Source organism: Drosophila serrata, unplaced genomic scaffold (assembly GCF_035046125.1).
Source record: "Drosophila serrata isolate PLE 108 unplaced genomic scaffold, ASM3504612v1 contig_165, whole genome shotgun sequence".
Lineage (NCBI taxonomy): Eukaryota > Metazoa > Arthropoda > Insecta > Diptera > Drosophilidae > Drosophila > Drosophila serrata.
Genome location: NW_028257063.1, coordinates 1,547,796 through 1,561,203, shown reverse-complemented (window position 1 = coordinate 1,561,203; position 13,408 = coordinate 1,547,796). Strand labels below are relative to the sequence as shown.

Here is a 13,408-nt window from a genome sequence, read left to right as displayed (position 1 = left end):
ATAAGCTTTGAGCATGTTTATGTTTTTTACACTTTTAAAAACTAATTCAAATAAGTATTTCTACTCAGGCAGGGCATTAGTTATATTTGATAAAGGATTTATTAAGATTTTAAGGTGGAACATACAAGATTTATGATTGGAACAGCTTCCATTCCAAGAACTTTTCTTATTGGTTTTTGTATACATTTCTAAATTCGGTTTTAGTACTTTAGAATTTTGTAAATGTTTTTGTTTTAAAATAACACAACTCTATTAAAAGGTATCCTCTTTATTCTTATTACTAAATAACCTTTATGACACATAGTTAAATGCTCTATATTCATCACTATTTCCCTTCTATTTCCCCTCTTTTTAAAGACGTTTTTAAAGGTTATACTTCCGTGTCCTTTCTTGCTTTTTCTTGCCTTGTCACCGAAATGGCGTTAAACTCCTGCCCAATGCCCCCTAAGTAGCAGCAGCAGCCTCAATATGGCGCGTTGACATGTCCAGCATGTTAGACCATCGTTTTCCTCCTCCTCCAAAAAAAAAAATCCTCATAAAATGTCGCCCCGGAAAAACTGGAACTCTAAGCCCCTGTCAGCTAAGAGGAAAATCCAGGAAGAGGAGCAGGGACCGTAGTTGCAACATCATCGTCGTCATGACCTCCGGCTCCACCATCTGAAGCTCGAAGTGAAGCAATTTACGTGTCATGGGTGCGTTGGAAAGTTAATGCTCTCCGTTCTCGCAGATTAAAAGCAGAACATGCGAGCGGAACCACGAACTCAGGTGGGGGGGTTGGGGGGAGGAAAAGCCCAGGTGCGAGAGGAAGTGTCCCCTTTTCCGGCTGTGTCATATTAGCAACAAGAACAACAGATTTGTGTCCAGATGCTCAGGAAGCTCCACATGCCAGGCCGGGATTTTGTGATAGTTTCGTTCAATGGAAAAGTTGATCCCTACCGCGGATATATATACACATATACAGAGATACCCTTAGATATAGATAAAGAAAAACACAATTAATTATTTCAACCTGCGGCATTTTCAATTACCCCTCTGACTGCTGCTGCTGCTGTGTTTTTGTTTACAAATAGAACTGTAACGAATACCAAAATCGATTCGTTTTTTCCAATTAAATTCAGCATTTCATTTGGCGCTCATCAGGAGGCAGGATCCGCCACATAGCTCCTTCTATTTGGCTCTTCCTTTGGCAACCAGGAAATGGTTATTGAAATTGTTTCGAACATTTTACGCCTTCAGTTAGGGATGAGGATGGGGCACAGGATGGGAGCTCGGTCATTCGATTCTATTGCCGGAGGGTGTCGCACAGCATGAGCCTCTGCTTTTTTCCCCCCTTTGTAAGTATTTTATTGGCAGCTCAACTTTGTCACGTGTCAATATGGAGCCAGAAATGGAGATGGGTCCCGGAATAAACAGCAGCAGGAGGAGAAGGAGGAGCAGGCAGGCAGCTCATTTAAATTTTAATTTTAGTCTAGGTCTCTTTGGCAGGACAAAGTTTTTCGGAGGGGGCATTGACAGTTGCGTTGCGTAAAAGTTTCTGCGGAATTCCCATTATATTTCAAAAGCTTTTCCGGTTGACTTTTTGGCCGGCCGTCGCGAGTCATGAATTCGTTTCGGTTGAGCTTTGATTGAATAACTGAATGATTTTCATCAGCGGAAAATGGTGAGGGAAAGTTTTCTTTGGAGAGTGAAACTAGGGCAAGTTTGATGGCTGGAGGAAAGATTTATTTCTATTATGCTGTAGACTAAAAATAGTATCAATCTGAATTAAATGCTTAAAAATGTGTATAATGTATTAATTGAGTTTTTAAATTGTATGTTAGTTGACAGGGTATTTTCATTATATTCAGAACCTTGTAACCATGTGAAGGGGTCATTTCCGACCCTATAAATCATATATATTCTTGATCAGCATGAATAGCAGAATCGATCTAGTCACCTTAGGTAGAAAAAAAAAATTTCACATTTTTTTTAAATTTTACAAGGGGTTAAAATTGTCAAAAAAATAATGATAAAAATTTAATTTTTTTACATTTCAAATTACGTATGCAGATTTGTTACCCTAATAAAAACTAACACAGGAAAGCTTTCCGAATTTAAATTAATGCATTTTTGGCTTAGTTATGAGTTTTTTAAATTTTGATTTAATGAAAAAATTGTCATATAAAAATATCAGTTAATATCCATACAAAGATATGCATGTTTTAAGCTTGGTTATGAGCGATTTTCGTCTCTATCCTATAATTCAATTGCAAATATGCAATGAGCATATCTTCAGCTTCCTTCTTAACTCGCTTTTTAATAGAAAGTATTTCTTTTTATTATTTTCCACCCCATTCTCCCTTAAGACACACACGGCGTATACTTAATTTAAGGGTTTTCACGTTAAGTATACGCCATGTATGCCCGTTAGCTGACCAGCTAAATGAAAAAGCTTAACAAAGTTTCCTCAACTGTTTTAAATTTAAAACAAATGTTAATACCCATATTTGTGCTACGATTAAATCTTTTCAGCGTGACAGTATTTGCAATCATCAGAACAGAACATTTAAATATGATATTTATACCCTTCCAGGGTATTTTAATTCTAGTCAGAAGCATGTAGCGCTCGAAGGAGTCATTTCCGACCCTATAAATCATATATATTATTGATCAGCATGAACAGCCGAGTCGATCTAGCCATCTTAGGAAAAAAAAATTCTCAAAAAAATTTTTTCAATATTTTGTCTTTAAAATTGTAAAAAAAAAAAATACAAAAAAATCATTTTTTTAACGTTTTAAATTGAGTAGGCTGATTTATTACTTTAATAAAAACTAACATAGGACAGCTTTCCGAATTAAAATTAATGCATTTTTGGCTTAGTTATAAGATTTTTAATCTTTAATTTTTACAGAAGTCCTTTTGCGTTCATTTCTGCGATGTTTATTTATCTTTTGTTCATTATCCCTCTTTTCACTTATTCATTCTATCATTGTTCATTGCCACTTTGTAAGCTCAGCTATAGAAAATGTGATTTATCTATGTTTTAACTATAGTTTTTCTCTCCCATTTTTTGTTCTATTTAAAATGTTTCCATCTGTATAAATGCCAATCATTAAATACTCCACAAATCACCAAAACTAAAGCCCTAAGGATGGATTTCATTAGGATAACTGCCCGGGGAACTTTACATATTTATTCATGGCACACATTCTCTTCTTCTCTCTGAAAAAACAGAAAAATAAAGTATCTTTAATCGATTTATGAATTGTTGAACATGTCCAGAGCCTTCAATATAAACTCGTATATATGTATGTACATATTGATGCATTGATTGCATTGAGTGATGCGCCCCCAAACAGGGCCAAACAATGAACCCAATTTCATTTAAAACGCATAAATTTAAATAAATAACAGAGGCAAACCAGAAATTGGAAGCAGCCAGCAGCAGGAAGGGTGCCGAGATTGGGTAGACAAAGATTTAATAAAATGACACAAAAACACGCCGAGCAAACATAAAAATCAATAAACAATAAAGTTGATTTATGCGTCAAAGTGTCAATTGGCAGTAGTAGCCGTTGTTCGTGTTCGTTCTCGTTGTCGTTCCCTTTTTATCGACGGTTTTTACCCCTCGATGAGGCTTTGTTCAGCCATGGCATCCATGGCGTATACGTAATTGCATTTGACAGTGCAGGCGGAGGAGGAGGAGAGTCGTCGGCCTGAAATGCATTTAAGTGCTTCATTCGATATTCGGATGTTGCTACTGCCACTACTACTGGACGCCTCCTCGTGCCGCCCTTTCTCACATTTGCCATTTTATTTCGAAATATATTTTCTGCCATCCCCATGAATGATTGAGAAATATGCTTTTGATTTAATTCCCATTGACCGACCAAACAGTTGCACAGCTCGTGTTGCACTTATTGTTGCATTTCCAAGGGGATGGGGCCAGTCTAGCTGCGGCTCTTCCACAATTCATCTGTCAACCAAATCAATTTTGTGGCTTCAGCCATTTATCTTTGTTAGCGCTCAATTGACGCAACAGCCGCTGCCACTGCCACTGCGGCTGCCACAGATACTGATTCTCATTCCCAGTCTGGATCGGCTACAGCTAGCTATCCCTATCGCTTTCGATTTGGGCCAGTGACTAATTGAGCCAACTGATTGGAATTTAATTGGGTTTTGCCCCGTCAGTTGCATTCGCATAAATATTCCATGCAAAATACTGGATGGAAATACACGTGTATATGAAAATGAGTTGGACAAATATCGAGTTCAATTTGGTGTAAATTTGCCCAAGGGCTAGAAATATAATCGCCAATGAGGCACTTGTCCAAAATGAGGCTTTTGTGCTATGGTAACAAGGGATTTTGGTAGTACAAAGAGTCAAAATCGAAAGCCATATCAAAGCTGGTAATTGAATAAGATAGAAAATTATTAATGTTGACAAAGGTAATGTTTAAAGGTATTTATTCAAATTTGTTTAATCAACAATAATGATATATCTTGAATCTTAAACAATATCATATTTATCTTAGGTCTTTGATTTTACCTCCGTTTTCACACATCTTTTGGGCAGACTTAACTCCCAAACAAGAGAGTAAGCTCATCTTTCGGACATTCTCATCTCCACTCATCCTGGGGGACTCAAGAGCTTTTCCTTTCGCTTTTCCCCTGTTTGTCCATTGTCCACGTAATCAGCTCAAGAGCGATTATCTCTGTGCAGCTCCTTGACTCTCTGGGCTTGGTCTGCCAATAGAAGGGGAGTCGTCCGACGCCATCCGCCATTCGTCGTTTGCCTTTTGCCTCTTGCCATTTGCCGGTCGCATTTTCCAGCCCAAAACTGCAATTCATCAACTCAAATCGGTGGAGACGGCAGCCCGCTGATCCACACGTCTAAGTCTCCTGGCGGCAGTTTGCCTTTGCCACCCACAGCGGCCACAAGTCAACGAGGTGATTTGCATGCAGCCATGGTTCGCGGCAGGGGGATTCCCCATGCCCAACGGGGGGGAGATCCGAGGGAGAGGGAGGGAGACCTGGGAGCCGGATTAGACGCGACACTGATTGGGACCGTGACCAGAGTTGTCAGCGTGATGGGCACGAAAAAAAAATAGACACGACTGAATGCTTTAAAGAGAGGTCTGGTCACACTCTTTGGGGGAAGGAAATAATTAATCTAGTTCATTTGTTCATGTAGTTCATCTTAGATTTTGAGTTTGTTAATTAATATTTAAATAGTTGCAATGGTCTTGGCTTTTGGTAGAAATTCTGTGGTTTACAATTATCAAGTTCTTGCTTATTTTTGAACATTTCTTTGAAGGGAAAATTTGTGCTATAATATTCAAGTCTTTATCTGAAACGTTTTTGTTTTTCCTATAACAAAATATTCACTAAAAGCATGTAAACTGTTTTAAGAAACTCTATAAATGGTTCATTATCTTTTAAATCGTATATATTTTATATTACATTTTATTTTCTTTTACTGGAAACCACATTTTTAACAGTAAAATTAAAGCCAGTTAAGCATTAAAAACAAGACTCTTACAGCACTTGAAACTTATAGAGCGGCTTAACCAACAACATACTGGAATAAAGAGTAAAAGTCTTGTGCGTAAATTGTGCACTTCACTTGTGCTCCACTTCGGTTCCTGTTCCTACATCTCCTGGTCAACCCCGTCCCGCAGATTCTGTAGCGAAAAACCCAATCCCGATACCAATCCCAATCCATTCTCAACCCATTTCCATTTCGGGGACGGTACCCATCCGCATGCGTTACGCAAATTGAATTCGTTGGCTGAAAATTTATGCAACGTCGCGTCGTCCAAGAGAATACATACAGCATTTGGGGAGCCATGGAATGGAAAGTACAAATGGTGGGGCATTTGGAGGGACCTTCACCGAATGTCGGTATATATACATATATGCATGTATATTTGGACAATGTACTTGGCCCCCATCGTCCGATATCGGTAGAGTTGCATTCGGAGGAGCAGAGCAGGAGCAGGAGCAGGAGCTGGAGCTGGAGCAGCCACTGCATGTAAAACTGGCAACAGCTACTGAGAAATTTATGCTTTGTTTTGCCTTGGCGATACATGGAACATCAATTCTCGTTAACTTTTCATGCACGACTGGGCGATGGAACACGAAATGGATATGCATTTCCCAGTTCTTTTGTAAAGCCACTCAAAACAAAACAAGAGCAGTAGCAGAAGTAAAAAAAAAAACCATCAAACAATGTATAAATATAAACAAATGCTATTTATATGAATAATAATCAAAATTGAAAATAGTTTGCAATAGTTGCATTTCAAATTAAAATTATAAAAACCGGCACATAAAACCGCATCAAGTTGATAGTAAGGATTTCTTTGGCTTATTTATGAATCTTTAAATCGATGATTTCTTCACAAAACTTATCGATAAATGTCGATTTAAGAAATGCTCTTATTCAGGTCTTTTTGGGGAATCTAAACTCCAAAATAGCAATGATTGATTTATTCTTACCTTTTCCTCTTCCCATATACCACACAAAAATCTAATAAAAAGCAAAATCTTGTATTTGAATACCATTTGTCTTTGATCACTCAATTAAACTCATTTCTTGATTTTCCAAAACATTTTTGTGGTCACAAACGGCCATTGTTTCTGCTGGATTTTTCTTTCCTATTTTTTTTTTTTTTTTTTTGCTCAGACTTTACGCACAATTGAGCATTAAACACGGCCGACTTGTTAGGAGCATAAACCACAAATTCGTTTTATTAACTCAAAGAGGAAGAGATGGAGGGGCCATATAAAACATTTTTTTGTTTCTGTATTTTTTTTTAAGTATGCATGAAAATGTGGGGGAAACTGTAGAGGGGAGGAAAAATATATATGCAAAGCGTCCTGGACCTGACCTTCGTGACAAAGAGCACAACGGCGACAAGTCACAACAATTGCTTTGGCCATTCAATAAAAATGTAAATTAACTTATCAATTACAACGCCCAAGAACAACAATAAACTGGGGGCACGTGCTATAAGGACACAGCCTACACATATATATCCTGTTCCCCAAAAAAATATAGAAATAAGGAGAGTCGGGTCCAATCTTGTGGCCACTTCCTTTGGCCGGAGTTCCTTTTCGCTCTCGTAACGGTTTTCTTATGCAAATTGCCAACGCTAAAATATTCCAGCCTCATAATTTTTATTTCCGTTATTCGAGTTTCAAGATTGTATTGCATACTTGTTGGCGCATCGCACCAGAGAGAGAGAGAGAGAGAGATAGAGAGACAGGGCCTTTTGGGAAATTTGCCTTGCTAATATGGCCAAAAAGGAGCCAGGAAGCCCGACGAGTGTCTGCCAGGTTGTCTGGGCAGCGGCTGCTCTCTTTCTTTTTTTCCCCGAGGCAATCTTCTTTCTAGGAAGTGGCAACGTGGGCGGGGTCCAAAGATATCGTAGACATAAATGACATAAGTTACGACTGCCTGGATCTGATAATATCTTAATTTAGAGAGTGGGACCAGCGCCAAAGTTCAATGCGGGGGCCCCACTATCAACTTAAGTGATTGTAATGGACCACACAAAGTAGACAGAACTGTAAATAGGATCAAAGAAGGGCCTCTCTCTCTCTCTTGTGGGATATGAAAGGAGACCTGGCTGATGGAAAGCCTAGCAGCACTCAGGAAAAATCTACAATGTTATGATAATTTCCTAACCCCGACTGTACTTTGTTAATTCCTGAAATATGGTAACATTAAAATACCAGCAAGGACAAGTTATCGATAACTCTATTAGGGTTGTGTATCTTTAGGGGCAGTTGTTTCGAAATATATATTTTAAATTAGTATAATACATTATTAAAATTATAAAATATTGCTAAAGCTATAATATTTTCTCACCGTGTTCAGTTTTGACACTTTCATAGGCTGACAGCTTTCGAAAGAATGCATCGCAAACCTGGTCGAGATTTGCACATCACTCGAAATGCCTCCCACAGAATTTTCACACACAGAAAAGAGCTAGAATTACAGCTGCTCTTCCTCTGCTCTCGCCCTGATTTTCCTGACTTTGTCCAGAATTGAAGCATCACATAATCAGAGGTAAGAGGAACTGAGGGAAAATGCAAGGCGAGCGCACGGCACCCTGGACGATGATGATGATGATGAGGGGTTTGGCCTGGTCATGCAAGCCACATTTTCGCATTCACACCGCTCACTCCGTTTGGTCGCTTTGCTTTTCCAGCAAGTCAGACAAATTATGACCACGATTTTCTTCTTCGGGGAAATATAGTAGGAGCCAAGCTCCTGTGCCTGCCTTCCTTGCCTGCCGGCCATGCGATAAGCATTTGCGTGATTAATGAAATTCGATGCCCAGTGGTTCCCTCCTCCTCGAGTCCCGAGGAGGGAGTGGAAAAAAGAGTTGCGAAAGGCAAACCGGACCGAACCTTTCCATAAATAAACAATTAGGCCTTGTGCCACCCGCAATTCCACTTCGCAATCCTGACTTACTGGCTCACAATGGGCGGGCTTTTCCGCTTTCCCGCATTTCCTCGCCCAATTAGAACTCGTGAGCGGGCACGCTTTGCCCATTTGAATTTATATTGAAATTTAATTTAATTAATAGAGCAACTGGCGAGGGAGTAGCAGTCGAAGTCGGTCGAAGTCTTTTGCAGTCTCACCCACCAGGTGTTGTATCCATTTCCCATTTTCCTTTTGGCCGCCTATCGCAGCGGGAAGTGTCAAACAGTCAACTCAATAACTGTTTATTTAAGTCGCTTTGGCACATTTCCAATTTCGGCGAATGCATGCAATGTGTGTGTTGTTGAGTCAGTTTTTTAGCCAACTTGCTCTATATAGTCGTATATTGTGGCTTTGCAGATTGGCAAATGTAGATTTTTGCATTTTCTATCTCTATTGGCGGTTTTGCATTTCATTAGCCTGATCACCGGGCCTTGGCTTAACTCTGCATATTTATTGGTCTATAAAATAGGGTCTTAGGTCTTGGGGATTATTGATTTAAATGGGATTTTATTTGGGTTTTTTGAGTGATATTTTATGTGTCGTTAAGGATTAGAGATCATTTTTATGCCATCTTTAATGTTTAATATCATATTAATTATATATTTGTTGAAGTTCTTTAAGAAGTCTTGAGATTTCTCTGAGTAAAGTTGATTGAGGTAATTAAGTTTCCTATTTATAATATCGCTATAAAGCCTTGTTTATATTATTTTATTTTTGTATATGATTTATAATTTATTACTGTTTAAAGAACATTTATTTTTTACCCGAGTTTAATGACTTAATTTCTGATCTTCTTTGAAATTTAAATAATGTTGGCCATGTTTCTCTTAAAACTTCTGACTTAACAAAGACAGGAGATATGCCCCTTCACTTTTCGCCACAAATCTTACATGGGAGTTACCTCTCGAGGAACATTCATAGCGATCCTCTGCCCACCTGATGTCGAAGTGATCGATATCCCTGGACATCCATTTGGCATCCATAACGAGGCAAACTCCCAGCTACTACTACGCCTCCGCAGCGGCAAATCCCCCAGTACCATTTTCCGTTTTTCCATCCGCCCATTTGCTACCGTTTAGCCAGATTGATTTCGGGCCAGAAGCCAGCACCGCTCCGTTTCGATCTCATCTGGGAGGAAGGGAGGAGAGCTTGGTTTCCCTGGGTGCAGTGCGTCACGCCCACCGGTGCAGTTTTTCCCATCGCTACAGCGGCCCATCAATCAATTTCAAGTGGGAGGTGGGGGGTGGCAGGAGGTGAGGAAGGTGGAAAAGGTGGAGAAGGCCTTTACCTGCCTCCGAATATCCGAATCCGCGAGCTGCACTTGAATTGGTAGAGGATGCGAGGTTTAGGCCTGCGAGCGCTTTTGGTTGTAAAAATTGTTTCGGCATCATTTTTCATATCCGCAACCGATACAAACCCAAAAAAAACATAAAAAAAATTAAAAAGAATAAAAACAAAAACGTATAAAAAAAGGTAAAGCCAGAAAACAATATTCAGGGAAATCGAGTAGCATCCTAGCAGCAGGAGCTTCATGGAGAGATGGAAAGAAAAAGGATTTAAATAGCAAAGCAGGGAATACCCTTACATTTTAGTATGAAAATTATAAAAATAAAAATAATAATATGTAAATATTTTCAGGATTATAGAAAAGAGTCATTTTGCATAATGTAGACCCAATAGTTGCTCTTTTTAGAAAGTAATAGAAATTATAAAAATATATTATCCCTTAAAATATTAAATAACAACTTTAAAATATTTATATACAAAATTAATGAAAATGGTTACCAACTCCCAATGCATTAAAAACTTAAACCGTTTCAATTAGTTGTTTATAATCATTAGCAATAAAATAATCAACTATCCATAAGAACAAAATTTTATTTAAGCAATTTTATGCATTTCCTATAGATATCAGACATAGAATTCATTCATTCTTTGAATCCAAATTTATCCATTAATTTATGTCAATTTTTTTTATCAAATCAAAGTTTAAAAAACTCATAACTAAGCCAAAAAATCATAGATTTTGATTCGGAAAGCTGTCCCTTGTTAGTTTTTATTAGATTATTAAATCTGCACACTCAATTAAAATACTAAAAAATTAGATTTTGTTTTCGAATTTTTGAGGATTTTAACGCCTTATAAAATTAAAAAAGAAATATATAATTTTTTTTCTGTCTGTGATGGCTAGTTCGATTCGGCTGTTGATGCTGATCATAAATATATATGATTTATAGGGTCGGAAATGACTCCTTCACTTAAATTCAAGCTTCTGCCTTAAATTATAGTAATTATAAAAATAAGGAAAACACAATGGAATAATTACAAAAAGTAACTTATAAAAAATGCTCAAATGTAGGTAATTTCAGTAATTTCGCTTTAAGCTTTTAAGGCTACTTAACAAACAATTGTTGGTTTTAATTATACTATCCCCTGATAGAGTATAAAGCTTGGCTCAGGGTTAAGTTCCTGGATATACCTGATCGCTGCATTTCTTTGGTCTTTCTGCGGCGCTTTGTTTGTGCTGCTATCGACACTCCTCCAATTCAGCCCCACTTCCCCTAGCTCCTCCTCCTCTTCTTGGCCACCTTCGGGCCTGGTTTTCTGACAGAGAGAAGGTTTCGCTGTTGCGCGAATTTGTTGCAATTTCTCATTGTCAGCGAACGCGTTCGCCGGTAAATTTTGATTAAACGCTCCCCGGGAATTCACTTTGCCTTGCACTTTTTTTTTTGTCTGTTTGTTTTTATTTTCCCCCCCTCCAGCGGATAGGTGGCATCCCCAGCTTTCCCCACCCAGACAAATCCCAGTTGGTGGCCACCAACTCTTTCATTTGAATTTGATAAATGGAGCTCGTTGCAAAGCGATATGTTATGCAATTTAGGGATTTCTTTTATTTTTGGGGGTGAAAACAGAAAAAAATAAATTAAAGCGATAGTAAAATGTTTGTTTGGGAAGAAGAGAAAGAACTGATGAGAGTTTAATCAGGCTTCTGGGTTATGGGAAAGGTCTCTAGAGATTCGTGAGAAATGTTGAGTAAAGTCATCTCAAAAGAGTAAGTTGCTCACTGAGTTATTAAATTATCTCGAGCGTGTGTCGTTAAGATTAAATCGTTTCCAGTTAAGGACAAGTTAACCCGTATTAAAAAAAACCTGCCTTAAAATTAAGGCCTTGGTAGGGAAGAAATACAAATTGCAGGGGTAAAATGATGCCTGTCTGCCCGGAACAAGTGGCAATAATAATTTCGTGCCAATTAATCAGCGTAAAATCAGAGCGTCAACAAATTTACTCCTTGTTATTATTTTCGAGCTTATTTTCAATAATCCGCCAAAGGGGAAACCAATAATTGCCATTCGCACTTTACGTAAACAATTTTCAAGGAGAGGGAAAAAAAGAAAATCTGGCATCTTTACGGTGGAAGCGAAGCCAACTTCACGTTTTGTACAAAACTGGTCACACTCTCTTTTTCTGCTCATTTCCGGTGCCTCAAGACGTGTGCTCTTCGACTTGATTGAAAAAAAGTAAAGAAATTCTTTAAGCTTGTTATATTTTTGTGCTAGAATTTGTATTTTTCTCTCAGAAAATGAAGCCGCAGACAACCAAAGCTGCAAACGCGCCCAAGGGCAAATCCAAAGCCCCCGAAAAGCCAAAAACTGGCAAAGGTAAAGCTGCCACTACGGCAGCCACCAACGCTGGAGCTTCGGGTGGAAAATCACGTGTCACGGCTGATCCGCCACCGATGAACTCCAAGAAGGTGGCCAAAGCACCGGCTGTGGCCTTGAAGAGCCTCGAGAAGAAGGTGGACGAGACCGAAGATGTGACCAAGAAGACAGCAGGCAAAGGCATCAAGAGGCAGGCAGGATCCTCCACCAATGTGGCATCCAAGAAGGTACGATCCAGTGCTCCTCCACCGGTAGCTGAGAAAACCACACCTGGTAACAAGGTGGTGGTGGCTCCAAAAGTTGTTGTCGCTCCAACTCCTCACAAGAAGGTGCACTCGCTGCTGAAGAAATCATCACTGACCCTGGAAACCGTCAAGGAGGAAGTGGAGGAGGAGGTGGTGGTGGCCCCCAAAGTAGCTAAGGCCGAAAAGCCAGCTGCTGCCAAAGCCCCCAAACTGATGCCGAAGCCCACTCCAAAGAAGCCTAAGAAACTTCTGCTGCGCGGCAAGGGAGCTGGCTCCAAAAAGAAGGTCTGGCAACGTTTCATCATCGATTGCGCTTGCCTGGTGGAGGATTCACTGATGGATCTGTCCGACCTGGAGAAGTACATGAAGAGTCACATCAAGGTCAACCAACGGATCAACAATCTGGGCGAATCGGTGAACTTTGAGCGCCCCAAGCAAACCACGCTGGTCATCAACAGCAGCGTGCATTTCTCGAAGCGCTACTTCAAGTATCTGACCAAGCGATATCTGAAGAAGAACAGCCTCCGTGACTGGGTGCGGGTGGTGTCCACCTCTAAGGATACCTTTACCATGCGCTACTTCAAGATCCAGGACGACGAGAATGCTGACGATGATGTGATTAATATGAAGGACTAAAGCCCAAGTTTTCCAATAAAACAAGGTTTTCATATTCATTCTTGACCAATTTTTTTTAAATCCCTCTTGAAAAACTATAATTTTTTCTCAAATTTAAAAGCAGGTAGTGCCTCCCTGTCAAACGATTGACATTTCAGAGAGGGCCTCGAGTGGTTCTCGTCTTGTTTTGATTGGGGAGGAGTCCAAGGGCCGAGGCTCGTCTTGTTTTCTTTACCTTTTTACGCTTTTGTAAATACCTTAAATTGCCCCATTCGGATGGGGATTGTTTTCGATGCCAGTCCCAAAGCTTAATTGCTTCGCTGTGGGTCTGTTCTCTGCGAAAAAATAAACTGGGGATCAATGGGGAGTCCTCCTCTGTCAGCATATTGGCCGTAGGTGGTCCATAACAAGC

General features: G+C 39.4%; 1 protein-coding gene across 1 annotated transcript; it reads left to right on the top strand.

The window, feature by feature from the left end:
* The first annotated feature begins 11,876 nt into the window (after window positions 1–11,876).
* Window positions 11,877–13,055, top strand: RpL22-like (Ribosomal protein L22-like). Its single transcript, XM_086827383.1, has 2 exons — window positions 11,877–11,995; window positions 12,055–13,055. Exon 2 carries the CDS (start codon window positions 12,058–12,060, stop codon window positions 13,015–13,017), a length of 960 nt encoding a protein of 319 aa, XP_086683509.1. The 5' UTR covers window positions 11,877–11,995; window positions 12,055–12,057; the 3' UTR covers window positions 13,018–13,055.
* Window positions 13,056–13,408: the final 353 nt, after the last annotated feature.